At 39.7% G+C, this 19,800-nt stretch overlaps 1 protein-coding gene across 1 annotated transcript; it reads left to right on the top strand.

Annotated features, from left to right (window-relative positions):
* The first annotated feature begins 324 nt into the window (after nt 1–324).
* LOC110168778 (rootletin) lies at nt 325–19,321 on the top strand. The gene is made up of 37 exons (XM_055160771.1): nt 325–460; nt 2,053–2,176; nt 2,274–2,419; nt 3,326–3,514; nt 3,591–3,674; nt 4,004–4,095; nt 4,166–4,331; nt 4,416–4,522; nt 4,874–5,101; nt 5,588–5,678; nt 5,755–5,841; nt 6,273–6,467; nt 6,780–6,979; nt 7,318–7,500; nt 8,087–8,231; nt 8,306–8,452; nt 8,780–9,010; nt 9,553–9,746; nt 10,186–10,313; nt 10,714–10,883; nt 11,295–11,474; nt 12,226–12,360; nt 12,433–12,576; nt 13,357–13,595; nt 14,126–14,285; nt 14,383–14,550; nt 14,621–15,044; nt 15,163–15,320; nt 15,393–15,513; nt 15,579–15,742; nt 16,111–16,326; nt 16,403–16,627; nt 16,700–16,849; nt 16,955–17,155; nt 17,247–17,378; nt 18,068–18,241; nt 18,672–19,321. Exons 3-37 carry the CDS (start codon nt 2,285–2,287, stop codon nt 18,753–18,755), a joined length of 5,847 nt encoding a protein of 1,948 aa, XP_055016746.1. The 5' UTR covers nt 325–460; nt 2,053–2,176; nt 2,274–2,284; the 3' UTR covers nt 18,756–19,321.
* Nucleotides 19,322–19,800: the final 479 nt, after the last annotated feature.

Here is a 19,800-nt window from a genome sequence, read left to right on the forward strand (position 1 = left end):
TTTGTATGTAATTAACTACACCCAGATATCACTTGCACTTGCCTCTTGTTTGGTATCCATTGACAATAATAAACAAACATCACTGAGATAACATTATCCCAATCTGCAAGTAAAGAGAATAAGGGGGACATTTCAAGCCTTCATTCCTCTTAAATACTGTACGAGTGCATTCCAAATTTATTGTTGGTACATGCCCTAGTTTCATGGTGCATATCAGATTATTTCTCCAGATAGAATTGTCCATCACATCATGATGATCCTCCTACTGTAAACTGCTGCCAGCTTCTATGTTTGAATCTAAGTCCCTCCCCGGAAAAAGCATGGGTGAGCTGGGAGAAGTAGACCCTACTCGGGGCCGCTGGTGATGGCTCTGCAACTAGGACTCTTATTTGAGTATTAGTAACACTCAGTGACTGACGAATACAAGAGAGGCAGTCGTGCAACGGGGCCATAATTTAAGGTAAGATCAGAAATGAAGAGGAAGTGTATAATTTCGCTGCCTTTGCCCAAGATTGCCACTTCAGTCAATGCGTAAATCTCGGTTCCTTTAGGGTTGTGTTATGGATGTCCTGCGTTGCGACAAACAGTAGAAGTTTACCATCTCTTCTGGTGTAGGCATAAACATATACCATTTTATTCATACATTTGGATGCGTGCGGCGAATGATGCTAGGCTAACACAAGCTTGGTGGACTTCTCCCTTCTCCCCATCCTCTTCCTCCTCCTGCCGCCTCCACTCGCTGACGCAGAACTGAGCGGGTTTAAAAGTTGGACATGTCTTATTAGGACGTATTAAACAGATGTGCGCCCGTTGTCCTGCAGGATTTAATAGACAGAAGCAAGCCAGTTCAGAGTTATTTGATTTATGGTATTGTAGGAGCAACAAGTGTGAGTATTGTCTACTCAACACTCGAATGCCTTTGGTTGCGTCCTAGTTTTGGTTAGTAGTTGGCTGGGTGGGCGTTAAAGATGGGGGTCTGGTCACATCAGTCTGTCCGTAACTATGGCAATCAAACACAACTACAGCTCTTGCAACAAACCTCTTTTTAATCAATTAATTTAAACTTGCATTTCACTGCATAGCCATAGGTATACTTGAGATAATTAATAGCATAATTGTCAAATTCATGAATTCATTATAAAAAATATCCTACTTTGGACCTCTTTGTGCAAATTACAGTAATAGCATATTACTATAGGCTATTTTATTTTTTTCTGTCTGCAGGCATAATCCCACCATAATTAATCACTAAAAATAATGTGCTTTAGTAAGGGACAGTGTTTAATCCAGACTTCCTTACTTCCCCTACCCCCTTAGCAGCAGTGGTGTGTATCACCTCTCTATGCAGATAGTGAGAGTATGAGTGAGGTGGAGGAGGAGGGCTGCGCGTCTTAAAACCTGCTAATCCTGCTGCTGTCCTCAATCTGAGCTTTTCTGGGAGCAAAGAGGCAAGCGGTACGTGTACGCCCCTTTAACTTTACGCACTCTTACTGCTATGAAGGCCACAGAACTTTTTTTTTTTTTTTTTTACACAATTTTCTTTGAACAGTGATGCTGTTTTTAAACTTTGAATACGTAGTTTCACTTGGAGTTAATCCTATTCTCTGGGGGATTTGTTAGTCTGCTGGCGTTGCAATGAGCACCAAGGAAAACACGGCTGTTCCAGACAGCGACTCTAACAAACTGGAGTCTGTCATTCAGGTAAGTTTTAGGCAACCAGTTGGTAATTTGTACAAATTATTGCTCATTTGCGCTCAGGCTTCTGTACGTATGCATTGTGTGAGAAGTAATTTTAATTATACAGCGCCTGTGGAGTGACTGCTTGGCACCTGCTCCTGTGGGACATCATAATCATCCAATTACCATTATATTATTGTTGTGTGGTTGTAAGTAGTGAGGTCTTTCTCACGTTGATGGGCTTTGGTATTCGTGGGCTCAATGTATGCCACCATAAAGGGATATTTACACATTGCTTAAACCTTATTATAAATTCAATTCTACTATCAGTTCTAAGATTAGTTTTTGCTTTGTACTTTTAAATTTGCAATTTAGAAACTGGAAGAGAGTGTTTTATCTGAGGAGAAGCTGACTGTCAGGGGCCCTTCACCAGATGCCCCTCCAACAGGTCTGCCGGCTCGAGTCAGAGAGATTGTCACTAAGAACCTCAGTGATAACAGTATGTGCACTTCTACAACTATATAACTGTCAGTTTGTCAAATATAACACATTTGTTATAGCTTATTTCATTTAAATAAATTTGTATTTCCTCCCAGCACCAGGCACCATGTCGTCAGTCATGTCTCTACAGGAGGAGAATCGTGTGCTTCAAGGAGAACTGTCCAAACTTGAGGATTTACTTGCCCATAGCAGAGCAGACAGGGATGAACTCGCCATCAAGTACAGTGCTATCAGCGAGAGGGTGAGACTAAACCTAAAAATGAATGCCACTTAAACAGATTTTAATAGGTTAGCTTGACAATAGAGTAGCATGATTTACATTTCTCCCAGTGGAAATGGTAAAAAGACATTCACCTTTTACTATCTGACTGTTTTTGTGCTTCGTCTTTGTCTGAGATTTGGTGGTTTCCACGGCGATATGAAGTGGAATGGAACTGAAATGAACTGTTACCATAGCATCTGTCTCCCATGGTGACAGTAAACAGGGGCTTCAGAGTGAGCTGAGGGGGGCTGAGGAAGGGCCTAAACAAAGGCATTGTAACTGTCCCAGTGGAAGAGATCAATCAAGTTTAGAAAGAATTTGCCAGATTCAGGTATTGGCCAGGCAGGGCATCCGGCTAAAAGTTAACTCGTTTTTGCTCATGGCTTGGATAAGAACACCCCTTAATATATATAGGACTTTAATTGGTAGGTTTATGTTAAAGCTGCACTATGTAACATTTCTGGTGCTCCATGACAACCTGCTTGTTGTCATGGAGATATTATTATCCTACAGAATGGCATTCAAGTTATCTATCTTGCATTTATTCAATTACTGATGCTTTATTGCTCAAAACATACCTTGAAAAACATCCCTTCTTGCTGTGAGCAGGCTCGCCTCTCTATAGATCTGGCCTGATTTAATGTCATTCTGTGGAACATTGTAGGCAAATCAATAACATCTCCAAAAAGGTAGGGTAGTGCAATATATAGCACTCCATTTTATCATGATGTACACTTTGTATTTTCTGTTGCTCTATAGAGGTAAATAAAATCATCTTCTTCTAAAAGTTCACACTTTGTTGTGGTTGGTTAACTGCTATGAACTCATTGTAACACTGCACTGACTTAGACATTTGTTTTTTCAATGTTTCTCTCAAACCCACAGCTTGAGCAGACATTGCGGTTTGACTCCAGTGATGGGGAGCAAACCTCAGAGTCCAGAAGCCTGGTCCAACAGAATGTGGACCTGCGCAGACGACTGGACGAGGAACAGGCTTCATACAAACGCAAACTCACTGCCTACCAGGAGGGGCAGCAGAGGCAGGCTCAGCTGGTGCAGAAACTACAAGCAAAGGTAAATATTTTTATTAAGGTATTCATAATGTGTGACATCAAAGAAGCAAAAATATTACAGTTTCTTGTGGTTGTAGGTTCTTCAATACAAAAAGAGGTGTGGGGATCTGGAGCAGGTGCTGCAAGAGAAAAACTCAGAACTCGAAAAGCGCAAACTGAGTGTAAGTGATGGTCTTCTTGTTAAACTACTAGGTACTAGTTAAATTCAAAGTAATTCAATCTTGATTTCTGAGCATACAAAAATGCCACTGGTGTTGAAGAGTGAAACAATAAAAATTAAGCTAAAATGATACTAGTTTCAACTAGTTTCAAGGTTGTATGTTAGGTTGAAAAGGCTAAGATCGATCAGTCAAGCTTTATTTGTATAGCAGTTCATAACAGCAAAATAATCCAATTGAGGTTCTTGGTGGACACAGAGAAGCACTTTCTGGGGGCAAAATATATATATATATATTTTTATCTGTTAAGTATAGTTTCATTTACATTGCAGAGTGACAGTGAAACCTCAAATGGCCACCATCAAGATGAATCTAACAACAACTTGGAAGAAGCATTAATCCATCTAGAGGAAGAACAACAGAGGTGACTATGTTAAAAATTACACTTTTCGCCCTGTCAAAATATTTTCCTCGAATACATGGTTTGTGTTTAGGAGCAGTAGTCTCTCTGCTGTGAACGCCATGCTGAGGGAGCAGTTGGAGCAGGCCAGTTTGGCAAACGAGGCTCTGAGCCAAGACATTCGCAGACTGACTGTGGACTGGACCAAAGCCCGAGAAGAGCTAGAGCAAAGAGAGTCTGACTGGAGGAGAGAGGAGGAGGTATGGGCTGATTTTTGAAATAGGACACTCCAACACTTATAGAGCCATTATCTTGGGGTTTTAACAACTGTATTTTGTGTTCAGTCTTTCCAAAGTTATTTCAGCAGTGAGCACAGTCGGCTGCTCATGTTATGGAGGCAGGTGGTCTGGTTCAGGAGACACATCTGTGAAATGAAGACCTCAACTGAAAGGTACTGAACTGTTATAATATTTTTAGACCAGTGATTTTCAAACTTTTAACACTAATTACCACCTAAGATAATATTTGGCTTTCAGAGTTGCACCAGATCTTAACCCAGACTATATAAAGCCTAAATTAGGTCTAAACAAGGTTTACAATGAGACTACTAACCATACCATGGATTAGGTGGTTATATAACCCTTAAATAACTACCTAATCCATAAAATAAATTAAACAAATACTCAAACTGCAGAGGACCCCCATGTACACCTGTGTATTGCTTACACAGGTGTACTACTTACATGTACCAATTTTTGAAGAGGTATATAATGTTTATTTCTTCCTAATCTTCATTTTCCAGAGACTTGTCAGACATGCGTAATGAGCTGTGCCGCGTGTCTCACTCGGCCCAGCTGTCTTGTGCAGGTCTGTCTGCATCCCTGGTCAGTCGAGAGGGAGGTGCAACCCTGGCTCTAGAGAGAGAGATGGCTCTGAGGCTTCAATTAGAGCAGCAACTAAGAGAGAGGGTCACAGAAACGATGAACCTGCAGACGAGGACAGATGCAGAGAGGAGTGAACTCAACATCAGGTACCTGAGCTGCACAGTTTACACAATAAAAAAAACACAAAAAAGCTGTGGTGTGGTTCAGTTTTTGGTGAGGATATGACAATATCCAAAACTCACACAATGCTATTTATATTAATTGCAATTTTGTGTGTAGGCTAAGAATATTTTAGTAATACTTGTTGTTTTTTTTTCTTTAAAAAAGCTCTTAAAAAAAAGGTGCCATCATTTCTGTTATATTCAAAGGGATTAATATTGAGAAAACTAAAAAGTTACAAAAGACCATTGTCTACTGTTTTTCCTCAGATTTTTATTGTCCACCTGTTGCAGCATAGCAAGGCATAGCTTATTTGAAATTTTTAAGATATTATTGTGAGATTTTTGTAAATCCCTCAAGCCATTTTTTGTTTTACGGTATTATTGTGACACTTTGATTGTGCTGTTAGAAATGTGTTAACACCATAAAAACAGTGCCGCTTATACCTTCTGTAACTGATGGTCGTTCATTAGGTTGTCTGAATCTGTCCGCGAGGGAGAGAGGCTCAGGAGCCAAATAGATGAAAAGGAAAGAGAAATTGCGACACTTACGAGAAGACTTGAGGTAATGCTACTTTAAGTGTTTTAAATTTGAATTCACTTATTCATGTTTCATAGTGACCTGTTGCACTGTGTCACAGGAGCAGAGTGGTTCTGATGAGACTGAGCTGCAAACAGTGAGGACACATATTGAGATACTGGTCGACACGCTGAGAGACATCGCTCAGGTGCACAGTTATTCATTTAGTTATACACAAATTATTTTTGTTATGTTAAACACAATATCCACAAAACAAGAATCTAAATACATCACAACAGTTTCAGTTATCAGAATCTGTTAACAGATTCCAGCCTAGACATAGTCAGGATTTCTTACCTGTAAAAGCTGGATGGAGGAATTTGATTTTTGACATTGGTACCAAATTTTAGCCTTAATTATCTGATTGAACTTTAAGCCATGAGGCTGAGATGGCAAGTTTGTGGTGCCGGTCCTTAACAAATAATAGAGTTTAACATTTTAGGAATCTATGTTTGTATATCTGACCGAGGGCAGAGGCCTGTATAACTCTATGAGAGATTTACTGTATTGCGGATTAAAACTTCTCTCTAATGTATTGGGGATACTATTATGTTGCATCCATATCGCCCTCTCCTCCAGGTTGTGTTGACAGATGGGGAGTCCTCCTCAGAAGCAGACCAGGACCCGGGAGCCCCTCTCCTGGCTCTGGTCCACCGACCCTCAGCCTCTCGTCGCTTGTCCTCTCCTTCACGTCTCTCCTCTGGGACGCTCCTGCCTGAAGGGGTGCTCTCTGCCCTGCGCTCTGCAGTCACCAACAGACAGCTACAGCTGCAGGTGATACTTCTATATATTTAATATATTTCAGAATCTTTATTGAATATTTAATCATCTAATTTTATCAGTGTGAACAACAGACTATTTTAATACTTAAGTTTAGAAAAGACAACTTCAGTTATCTTAGAGTAAATATTCAGTTCTTAGTATAGACTAAACAGTGTTGCCAAATTCCTGGACAAATAATAATATACAAATTTAATAAGAAGCAATATAACATAATGAAAGATACAAAATTGTATATAATGTATTTAGTCAGGAAGTCCTGTCTACAGTGGCCTAGATTTAATGTTTCAAACACTGTCTATGAAGGATTTTCGTGGGAGACTGCAGTCAGCTCAGTCTTCGATTCAGCAACTCCGAAAGCAGCTCTCAGATTCTGATATGACTAAAAAAGAGTTGGAGCAGAAGAACCAGTCGCTGCAGCGGGAACGGGACAGTGCTCAGAAAGAGAGGGAGGCTGTGCAGAGGGAGAGGGACAGAGTCAAACAAGAGAGAGACATTTTGGCCAGGTAGGTGCTTCAAGAAATATGGGGATTCTCAAAACTGAATATCAAACATGTTTTTTTCCCATCTAGCCTGAATATGAATGCACATTTTGTTCTCTTTCTGTTTCTTAAATATATTAATTGTCACTATTTCAACGACTAATTAATGGTAACCATTAATTAACAACATGCAATGTAGTAGTAGTCTGTAAATATGTACATCACATTTTTAGAAATCTTATACCTGTTGGTTGTATTTTTGTCCTTGTTAAGTCTAGTATTAATGTTTCAGTTTTTGTTGCTTACTTATGAAATGCAGCCTTATTTCCAGCCTAACCACAACTGTATTGTGTTTTCTGTAGTGACAAGGTGAGCTTGGAGAAGTCCTTACAGTCCGCTCAGTCCACTGCACAGATGCTGCAGATGGAATGTGAGAAGCTGCAGTTGTCCGTGGCAGCAGTGCAGCGTGAACGGGACACAGACAGAGAAGAGAGAGAGGTCACAGCACTGGAGAGGGACCATGCCCGGGCAGAGGCACAGCGCATGTAAGTTGTAACACTGACTGATAGAAAGAAGAAAGTAGTATCCAGTATCTACATTTTAATATCATTAAAACTGAATATGCATTTGTTTAAATGACTGTTCAGAATAGTAATCTATCTGTAATGACTTGATGACTAATTTTAGATTTAATTGATGGAGCTTTTTTAACACTTTCAAGATGATTTTCTACATGTTTTGATACATAGGTTTTCATTTTAAGCAAAATTGTATGCCAATTAGGAATGAAACAATGTTGCACAGACCCCAAGGGTAGATTTATTTTCTTATTTTAAGATTAAAAACTTGAATCTTGAAAACAGTTAGAAAAGATATTGAAAACAAGTCTTATTTAAGACATTTAATTTAATTTAAACTAGCATCCTGGATTTCCTAATAGATAATTTATTGTATGTGATGTTGTGAGTGAGTGATACACAGATGATATGTATATATATATATATATATATATATATATATATATATATATATATATATATATATATATATATATATATATATATATATATATATATATACATACACATATATATATATAAATAAATGTGTGTCTGTATTTTCCATGTGCAGACAGAAACAATGGGAGCAGAGTGAGAGTCGTGCCTCAGCCCAGAAAGGAGAGCTGTCTGTAATAAAGGAGACTTGCCAGCAAGGGGAGGTAGAGAGGCAACTGTTGGAGCAAGCAAAGGACCAACTATCCAAGGCTCTTGCTCAAGTAAAGAGATTATTTTGTCACATATTTGATCTTTTTACTTTTGGTATATATTTTTATGTATGTCTTTGTTTTAGGCGGAGAGTCGTAATGCAGAGCTGTCCCTGTTGTTAAACAAACTACAGTCTGAGGAGGCAGCGCTCAGAGACTCTTTGACAAAAATGGGAAACTTAAACGAGGGTTTAACCCAGGACAAAGTTGATCTCAACTCGTACATCCTCCAGGCAATACATCCTTGCACCTGTACTCATTTTAATACAGTGCATTGAATTGCAATGTCTGACGCAATCCAATTCATTTTATATAGAGTATTATTGTGTGACATTGATGCAAACATGTTTGATGGTTTGATTTTATCTGCTTAAATGACTTTGATTAGCTAACTTGTTTCATTACTTCTGTAAATAAATAAATAATCTAGTTCCCATTAATCATCTATACTACTGCTCAAATAAATCTTAATAGTCTGCACTCCAGGCACATTTTGCAGTGATTCCTCTGTGTGTGTAACTGTTCACATGCTCATTAAAGCTTTATCTTTTCTCATGCAGCTCGAGGAGGAAAAGTCCCTCCTCCAAACTCAGAAGCGTGAAGCAGAACAAGAGAAGCTGACAATCAGAGATGAACTTGTGCGTTTGGAGCAGGGTCGTCTGGAGCTGGACTCTTTGAGAATAACTCTACAACAATCTCTTCATGATGCAGAGCTGAGCCGTGCAGGGATGGAGACGGAGCTACAGAGTCTGCAAGCGGACCGGCTTAAACTGCAGGAGAGAGTCACACAGGTGGGGCATCAGGAGTACACTGTATATAGTAGTCTGTGTAATCCAGGTATTTTCTATAGCAAAAGAAAATTGAATTATTTTAATCAGATCAATAGAAGGCTGTGACTTTCCAGAACCCTGTCAGAACTGAAGAAGCTACTTGGATGAGTGTCAAAACGTATTCACTCTTAAAAACTTTTGGCTAGCTGAGAGATTTCAGTTTGTTTTTTGTTTTGTTTATATTTGTTTAAAGTTTACAATATGCTCTTACAGTGAATTATGTCTCAAGACACAATATAAATAAATATATAATATAAATATCGATCATAATTATTTTAAAATATGATACATTTTAGAGGTATATTTTGTCAAACGCCAACATCTGCTTTAAACCTAATCTTTAAGCAAAAATATTTAAACTGAGAGAAAAAGTAAATTAAGATATTTGCATGAAACTGGTCACATAATATATTAAAAATTTTTAATAATAGTAAAACACATTTTTTGAAAACAGTAATAAAAGTAAAAAGTATAAAGCAGCAAACCTTGCTTTGTGTTGACAGCTTTCTGGGGAGGTGACATCCCTCAGTTCAGAGTTGAGTTTGGTCAGAGGAGAGGGGCAGAGGAACGAGGTGGCCCTGGAGGAGGTGGGACGGGGGCGCGCTGAACTGGCCCGGGATAAAGCAGCTTTGGTGGTTCAACTGGCAGCTTCCGAAAGAGAAAATGCACTACTGTCTGAGGAACTGTCTGCATTTAGGTGAGTTCTGATCATTAGTGCACTGAGTTACATTTACTCTTGGTGCTGGCTTAGCAGAGTGATTAGTGGTCAATGCAAGAAGGTTACATTTCCAGGCCATATGTAGTCACTAGGTGAGGAACTTGCATGTTGTTCTTGTGTATAGTGGGTTTTCTTAAAAGATTAAATTTTTTTCATAAAATGTAGTTATGTAGCATTATAAATTAAATAAAATATTTGGCAAAAATTTTGCCTAGTTTCTCTAGTCTGACAATTTTGATTTATAAATTTGTAATTTAGCTTCCTGGTTGGATATGGGCAGCAAATATATATATAGCCAAAAGTCATCCAATTTATTCAATAATTATACTTTTAAAAGCTTAACACCTATATTTTCATAAACAAATGTTCAAATTGTCAGAAAAATATGGTCCTATGTATTTATATGTATGTATTTCAGGTCTGAGAGAGAGGCTTTGGAGACCAGTCTGTTCGAGGTTCATCAGCAGTTTGTTCAAATTGAGTCCCTCAATAAACAACTGGAGACAGAGAACCAAACACTCAGAGTCCGATCAGAGACTACAGCAGGTGAGTGGACAGTAGGGAAAAAGTATTAAAAGTATTATGCACTGTTAGAAACCTATATACATTTAAATATTTACTTTTTACTTTACTTTAAAGTGTACAATGTAACTTTCAGGGTATGCCCCCGTCTCTTGGAGCTATTATTGCTTGAACTGTTCCACAGTATGGCATTCAACGTTTTACACTGATATTGTATTTATTTATTATTGCTCAAAATCCTCTTCAAAATCATGGATTGTTACTATGTGCCAGATTGCCTCTCCTTACCTGTATCTTGACCTGGTGTTCTCACCTGCTTGCAGAAATGTTTATGGTCATTGTCCTTGATTAGTAATAAATAAAAATAAGTTTAATACCATAGATTTCTATTTGTGAATCTTTAATGTTTCTTGTTTGTTTTCAGCTGAATTAAAACGTGCTCGGTCTGATGGGGAGACTGCTGTGGCTCAATTAGAAAGAGAAAAGCAGACTTTAACTCAGGCTTTAAGCAGCGTCCAAACCCAAGCCCAACTGGTCCTTCGCAAAACCATCTCTGAACACCAGGAGGAGGTGGAGAGACTAATCTCAGAGAAAGTGAGCAGTAGGCACTAAGTGGTTTTCACATTGTTGCAACCTTTTACATTTCCTTGGACGTTTTAGTACAAGTCACCATTTGATATCCTTTCTGACAAAGGTAGAACTGACAATTCTGCTTTGCTTTAATTAGTGTAATGTCCTGTTTTCCATAATGTTCATTAGTTCTCAAAATTTTACAGTAATAGTTTTAGGTCTGTTTTCTGGGGATTTTTTAAAATAAAATCATGAATTAATTGTAGTCCTTTGTGAGGCAAGTATAGACCTGATATTTTCTGCTTTAGCCCAAGTTAGTGGTTAGATTATGTTTAGCCAGGGTCCTGGTGACACTGTACCTTGTTAAGCCAAACGCTTGTTATGAAAAATTTCAATATGAATATCAGAATAATATTTTTGTCTTTTATATTCCAGGAAGCTTTACGTCACAACCTGTTGATGGATCATGAAGCATCGATGAGGAAACTGAGGCAGGACACAGAGGAGCAGCTGCTTAAAGCTCAGAGTCGAAGAGAGGAACTACACGAGGAACTGAGAACCCTCCAGCACCACAGGGACCAGTGTCTGCTGCAGGCTGAGACCGACAAGCAACAGGTTAGACACAAGAGCACAGGAAGCTGAGGTAATTTCATAGAAATATCCCCCCCAAAAAAGCCACAGCCACTGTGGGGTAAAATGAGATGTCATCACATACACATTTACCACATTCATACTAGGCAACGTGAGTGGAGCGTCTTGCCTAAGGATAAAGTGACAGAACCAAGTGGATTAGTGGATGAGTGCTCTAACCTACTGTCTCCCAAAGACTGGGTCGTGACCCTCAGGTGGGTCGCAAGAGATTTTTTTTGGGTCGCCTTGTCACAGTCTGCATAGAGGTTGAAATGTTAAGACATGTTTTCTATAATTTCTAATTTTATGTTTTTTGTAATTAATATTGCTGGTTCAATTGAATGTTGAAAAGAAAGAAATGGGCTACATTTAATGTCCAAATAGGTGACTTATGGGTACCTTTTATTGTTTGGTCAATTACTGTTTTTCATTGTTTAAAACATGAGTATTACTAATTGTTCAGAGAGACACAATCACTCAGTCAACAATAAAATATCCTCATTAATGTTCAATAATGATCAAATCCACCTATTTTGTGATCTAAGAATAATGTCTATTGTCTTGAATCGCGAAGGTTTGTGACTTTTAAAATATGAGTCTCCGGAAAAAAGAAACACTGCTCTAATCTCTGAGTCACTGTCATCCCTAGTAGCAGTAGTCAACAGTAGTGTTAGTCTTCTCTTAATGGAAGTAGTAGTTTTATGTATTGTGAACCACTCTGTTGTGCTGTTCCTAGGCTCTCTCATTAAAGGAGGCAGAGAAAGCAGCTCTGTGTGAGAAAGTCTCAGGTCTACAGGCTGAACTGTCTACTGCACTACTAGAGGCAGAGAAGTTGACCAGAGAGGTGTCCTTGTGCAAAGAACAGGAGCAGGTCAGAAAAACAACCTTGCCACTTTATATTATTACTGAGTAGGACATTTAACTTTGTGTTGTACTTCTACAGATCAGAGTTGGAGCCCTGAATGCTGAACTGCAGGATCTCCGGTGTCAGCACGAGAATTCAGCCTCTGCTCGTGAACGAGAGCTGAGCGGACTTCAGCGGATGTCCACAGACCTCCAGTCCAGGGCTGAACTGACTTTAAGAGAGGTACAAATTAGGGAGGTTATGTTTTAATAGTTTAATCAATTTATTGCTATTATGGCCTTAATAAATATAAACAATATGATCAATCAGCTGTGGAAGAGATAAAGTGCCATCTGAGAACCTACAGAAGTATGGTCAACAACTTTCAAAAAATTGTGCAAGTCTCTTTTTTGTTTTAATGCAATATTTGACAACTGTTTATGATCATTATCTATAAAATTGCTTGGAAATATATAATACAGTACATCAAGTGAGTGGTTAAAAGTTAATTGCCTATCATATTGTGAGAAACATGATTAATACATTTTCACTTATACATGATCAGTGTGAATTAATTTAAGCATTATTGTTTTGAGGTTCACTGACACCCTCTATTGTTTTTATGGTGTCACTGATTGAATATGAACACCCCGCACTGGTTTGCTCATGCGCTGGTCGGACCGTGTGTTGAACTACACTGGAGTGTGTTTTTTACTGCAGCAAGGCACGGGATGAGAGCAGGGAGCTGTTGTACCCGGTTTTAACTTTTTTGTGGCTTCATAATAAATATCCCTTGAGGAAAAGACAACCTAAAAGACAACCTAAATTGTTTCTGTGTCTAAAGATCTTCAACAATTTGATAAAAGAAAGCAATTAATTGATTAAGCTAAATGAATGTAAATAGTGAAATAGTATAAACATTTTAAAAAGTTATAAATGCAAAACTAAGCAATTGCAATACAATTAAAGAGTAAGTTGTGTCCTGTTTACCAATTATAATAATTTCCATATTTTTTCCTTCAGCTGGAGCAGTGCAGGGCCTCTCTCTTGGCCAGTGAGGAGACCAGGGACCAGCTCAGACACCATTTACTGGAGGCGGAGCGTCGTCTGAACCAAACTCAGAATTCAGTTGATAACTTCAGGAGAGAAGTGACTGAGCAGCACCGCAACCTCGGTGACATCACCAAAGAGAGAGACACTCTCAGCCAATCAAACGCTCTGCTCCGAGAGACTCTGAGGAGTGCAGAGACAGACAGGATCAGGTATGCTTCAGATAACACTTTTCAATGGTCTGTAATTCAATCCGTGTATTTATATTGGTGCCGAATGTTATTTGTATTGATTAGCTTTTAATTATTAAGGTTTTAATTATTATTATTATTAATAAAATTATTGTGTGTCCCTGGATATGACATTTCATATTCATGTAACAACCAGTCAGTCATATGTCAGTCAGCATCAGAGACTGACTGAACAGTGACTAAATAAATCGCATTAATAGACTTGTCAAGATTTAAAAGTACAAAATATATTTGAGCTTTTATTTAAAAAAATGTTTAAGGGTGTTCATTTCAGTCAATAAAAATATATATACTCACATAGGTTTTTCTATTAGGCCACAGCACACAAGTAAATGCCCATGTGTTTCAGCATATAACCTTCCTCAGACCGTTTAGTATTCAACCTTAAACATTTTTAATGATTGTCGTCATTTCTTGGATTTAGCACTTAAGCTTTATCCCTTGAAAAAGATTTTGTTATAAAAATAGTGTATATGGTTTGTATTTGTCAGCTTGAGGCGACAATGTGAGGAGAAGGAGCAGCGGCTGGTAGTCCTGGAGGAAAATCTGTCATCTGCGCAGAAGGAGGTGATGGAGTTGCGCAGCTGCCTCCGGGATGTGGAGCGGTCACGACTGGAGGCCCGGCGCGAGCTACAGGAACTACGCAGACAGGTGAGGGTGCCCCCTATGTTCATGTGTGACTTTCGAAATGCATATATGATATGTCATTTGTAAGGAGCCGTTAACTTTTAATGTTCTTTTGCTTTAGTTGAAGGTTTTGGAAGCAGAGAAGGAGCAGCGGAGTAGAGAGGTGGCAGAGCTGCAGACTCGCCTTTCACTAGAAGAGCAAAGAGAAGAGGAGAAGAGCAGAGAGGTCTTCACTCTCAAACAGAAGTTAATGGAAGCAGAATCAACAAGAGATTCCCTGAAAAAAGAAGTGAGTACCACAAACACTCACTGAATGTCGCCAAGAAAAAAGTAACAGCTAGAAACTGTTTGTCCTGTAGCTTTCTGTGACTCAGAAGCGCCTGATGGATTCTGAGTCAGGCTGGCGTGGCTGTGAGAGGGAGCTGACCGCTCGGCTACAAGAGGCACACGGCTGTGAGAAGAAGCTCCAGGATGAGGCCAAAAACCTGTCCCTCCGTGCTCAGGCAGCTCAGGATGCAGCAGCCCAATCCAGTCTGCAGTTGAGTGAGACACAGGGCCGACTGGCTGCCACAGAGGCCGAACTGTCCCGCTCTGAGATCAGCAGGAAGGAGCTGGAGTTCAGACTGAGCAATCTGCAGTCCACACTCACACGCACCCTGGGCATCGGAGCGGGGGGCAGAGGGGGCAGAGGGAGGAGCCCAGGAGGCAGTTCTACTTCACCTGGATCTATGTCCCGACACCAGAGCATCTCTCCTCTGCGCTCCTCTCTGTCTCCACCAAAAGGTAGAGCTATAATATCAGAGCCAAATATTAATTTTGTTATTAAATCATCATACTGTACTATTGAGAATATAAATATAAAATAGATAGAATTATTTTGTTTATCCTTGATTTCTAATAGAAGTGCAAACGAGTACCCCTGACAACACTCTGGGATCTGGTCCTGTGTCTCCGGAGAGAACAGACACACCTCTCTCCATCTCAGACCTGGATTCGGACTCACTCAGGGCTGGACTCAGGGACTTCCTGCTGGAGCTGCGAGAAGCTCAAAGAGAGAGAGTGAGGCTAAATCACAGAATAAACTCCCTTATGTCAATGTTTTATTATTGTTATTTTATATATTATTTTCAGGACGATGTCCGCTCACAGATGAGTGGCCTACAGCGTGAACTGGAGGAACTCAGAGGTCAAAGAGACTCTGCTCAGAGCCGCCTGGCTCAGACCCAAAACAGTTTACAAGATAGCAAAGAAGGTCAGATATTTATTATATTACATTAAAATGTGACTCTTTCTAATGTATTATGTACCCAACTTTAGTGAAACGTGCGGTGGATGAGCGCCTGAGCTCCACTCAGATGGTTCTGCAGCAGCAGGAGGAGGCTGTGCGGAGAGTGGACAGAGAGAGACGCGCTTTGACGGACAAATTAAAAGACTTGGAGCGAGCACTGCAGACCTCTGAAGCTGACAGGAAACATGTGCAGGTACAGCAAGTTCTGGTCTGACCCAGCCATATGGCCCCTCAGTGGAGCAGCACTGTCCTGCAGCCAAGTGTCTTAGAATAAGAAAACAACATATGCCACAGGCCCACACCCTGGCTGCATCTAATCAGGACTCCACAGGACATGGAGTTTTCACTATTATGCAGATTTTCTTACATTTTACAACCATATTAAAGCTTACAGCCAATCTGATGGACATAGGTTCAGCAAAGTTGTTTTTCACCTAGAGATTTTAAGTATAAGGTTCATGTTTATAGACCTTCCTGTAACTATTTTCCCCTAAACTCATGTTTGAGCATATATCAATCAAACAGAAGCCATCAATGCTTTTCCTGTATTATGTATTATAGGATCAACTTAACAAACAGCGGGCTGCAGAAATGCGCCTGGAGGGAGAGAGGAGGCGGCTGCGAGAGGCACTAGAGGCAGCAGAGGCCCGGGCCACTCGAGTGGAGCTGGGGAGGCGCAGTCTGGAGGGAGAGCTGCAGAGGCTGAGGCTGAGTATGGGGGACAGAGAGGCCGAGAGCCAACTGGCCCAAGACAGACACGACGCTCTCATCAAACAGGTGCAGTATGAAACATTCTTACAGACAGTGAGAGATGTGGAGTGGCTACATGGTTTTCTTTATTTCTTCTTGACAGGTTGCTGAGGGTGAGGCGCGGGTGTCTCAGCTGCAGAGGGAGGTGGACCGACTGAATCAGGATTTGCTTAAAGCTCAAGAAAGTGAAACTTTGCTCAAAGAGAGAGCTGCGACTCTAAACCTAAGTGTTAGTGAGGCCATAGCGGCTCAGAGCAGCTCACAAAGCCGCCTCTCAGTGCTGCAAAAGTCACTCTCTGCATCAGAGCTGGAGAGGCAGCAGCTCCAGGTGAGAGAGGGACTGGGGTCCTCAATGTGTCCCCAGTCCCTCTCTGATACTGATAGCGTTTTGTTTCATCAGGAGCGCCTGGATGAAACCAGAGCATCTTTATCTGAAAGCAGAAGAAATATTGCTGCTCTCAATGAACAAGTGCAAAGCCTCCAAAGTGAACTAAAACACAGTGAAGTCAAACGAGAGGAAATGGAGACTGAGATCAGTCACCTGCAGGAGGTGATGCTTTTACACACCACCATTACCCTAAGACATTTGTAAAAAACACCAGTTACCCGCACACATGGACACAGAAATTAGTGAACACATTGTCATTCTCCTCAGACCCTGCATCAGCGCTCCATTAGCTTATCGGAGGCCCAGCGCTGCCTGGAGTTGTCTCTAACAGAGCGCTCTGCTGTGGAGGATCGACTGCGCAACCTCCAGAGGGCAGTGGCCATGTTGGAGACCGAGAAGAAAGATGCAGAGAGGCAAGCTGTTAGGCTAGAGAAGGACAAGAATGCTCTGAGAAACACACTGGACAAAGTACAAACTACACCCTTCCTTCTGTATACTGTGCATTCATAGACAATCCCATTTTGAGATGCTTTCTTCATTTGGTTTATATCTTGTTCAGGTTGAGCGTCAGAAGTTGAAGTCTGAGGAAGGCACCATGCGGCTCTCTGCTGAGAAAAGCCGCTTGGACCGATCACTAAACACGGTTGAACAGGAGCTTCAAGATGCACAGCAACAGATCCTAATTCTACAGGTATTATTCATAATTCGATACGATGCATGACTCACAAATTATGATAGTATCACAATTTTGCAATACATGCAATAATTAATATGTTGTACATAATATTCTGTAGTATATCACAGTTTTTAAGAACCAAAATACATCTTAACAACAGTATATATACATATATTTTAAACCACTGCTTGCACAACAAACTTAATGTATGAAATACACCTATTTTAATCAGCAAACCGTTAAATACTATGCGAAATGTATTACATAAACAAGTTTCCTTTCTTGAAATAAATTAAATTGTAGCTCAAAATATAATATTTGTATAAATATAAACTCTCATACTCTCAATATGAGAGTCTGGCCTTATATCAATACAGCAGCTAACAGCACAATATATTGATATTTTGACATTTTAACATACACTTAGTTTAAAGACAAGCTAAATGCTGTTGGAGCCTAGCCTATTGCTCCAACTAAGTTTAAAATACGTATATAAATAAAGTCTGTGTCTGCCAATGTCCTTTATAGTCCTATTATGGGTGTTATCACTGTATCCATGAGCTATATATGAGAGGCCCATGCACAAATGTTATAGTATCATGAAAATGAAGCTAGGACCATAGATTTTCCTTTGTCAAACTTTTTATAATACATGTTTCCTTTTTTCTGTTTAATCCATCCTCTGTTTATCATATGGTGAGCAGACCCAACTGTCAGATATGGAGCAGTCTCATGGTATTTGTGAGAGCCTGAGCCGACAGCGGGACGAGGCACAGCGGGAGACCGAGAGGTTAAAGGTCAACCTGAGGGACATGGAGCGGAGTCTGGGAATGAGAGAGAGAGCCCACCGGCACCGAGTCAAGGGACTGGAAGAACAGGTATAGATATGGATTATTCACATGGTATATTTATTAAGGAAAGTGTCATTGGGACTTTTTATTATTATTAAGATTCAAGTTTTGATGGTTTTATTAGTAAATGATTAAAAGAATACTAACGGTTCATTCAAACCAGTTATTGCTTTAAGCATCAATTAAGTGACTAAATGGAGGCAAGGCACTGACTAAAGCTATTATTAGGATCTCATGCAAAAACATCTATGTATACAGATCAGAATGAGTAAACCACATTTTCATCAACTGCATGAGCAAAAGGCTATGTTAAACTGTAACTACCAAAACTCCATCTAACTCACTCTAGGTGTCCTCATTTCTGCAAAATAATTAGTCCAAAAATAAATAAATTAAAGGAGTACAGCCATTGTGTGAGAATGCATTGCAGATATTCAGTAAACATTCTTTTTCTCAGGTGTCCACTCTGAAGGAGCAACTACAGCAGGAGATGAAGCAACGTCATCCTTCACTCCAAACTCCTTTACTGTCCACTACATAATACAGGCAGCTTATTCCTATTCACTCCAGCAATTAGCCAGGGAAAATCTCCTCAGCACAAATGTTGCAGACACAAAAACTATTCAGTAAAGTCTTGTTGTAATGCTTTTAACTACTATGTGTATGAATACTGAGTGCTACACTGAGCAGAGATGAGAGGCAGCTGTGGTCTCGATGCCAGACCAACTCCAGGATAACATCTGCTATTAATCCTGGTTTAACTCTACCAAACTTCTTTTTATTGTGGAGGAAACCCAAACCTTTGAGGGATCCTCTTTGACTGATTCTGGGCGAAATGCAGGAATGGAAATGACAAAGATGGACTGTGTAGTTTCTTGACATTTATATCAACATTTAAAACGCTACTTTTTATAATGAAGGAGAATCAAGCACAAACAGCGTGTATCTAATTTAAAATGTTTTAAAAAACCCTGCTTTTTAGTATTATTTTAATAGCCTTACATTTTTACAATTGATCCACTAACAATATTAAATAATTCTAAGAGTATTGTATTACGTAAACATGTAAACCATGGGTCTAATGAAATAAACCACTACTGCAACCACTGTAACTTGTGTCAATCCAATAACATACACAAGGGTAGGATGGTAGCAGAGTGGTTAGCACTGCCTGCATGTTTCAGTCACAACACGGACATCCATGTGTTAGTTTGGTTAATTCATGACTATACAGCCCCCAGTAGATAAATTAGTGAACAGTGTCAGTATGTGTTGAGCATATTGTTGGACAACATGTAGAAAGCTGTCTTGAGCTTGGTTTGCACAATAGTACCTGCCAGGATTAGCCTAATAGTATAGTACACAACTCTGCCCACACCAGTCTTTCTCACAGGCAGGTATATTTAGCTCCATAATAGAATAATTATTTATACAAGAAAAATAGATATCTTGATAGCATAAGAGAAAATTGTCTGTTGACTTTAATTAATTGGGAGGTTCAGACAAAGTCCCTGTTTCTTGTCTTTGTGTCTAAGGAATTTTTTCACCTAAACAAGCCGCAATGATGTCACATTTAATGACACATT

This window comes from Boleophthalmus pectinirostris, unplaced genomic scaffold, assembly GCF_026225935.1.
Source record: "Boleophthalmus pectinirostris isolate CB_2022bp ecotype Guang Dong unplaced genomic scaffold, ASM2622593v1 HiC_scaffold_3, whole genome shotgun sequence".
Lineage (NCBI taxonomy): Eukaryota > Metazoa > Chordata > Actinopteri > Gobiiformes > Gobiidae > Boleophthalmus > Boleophthalmus pectinirostris.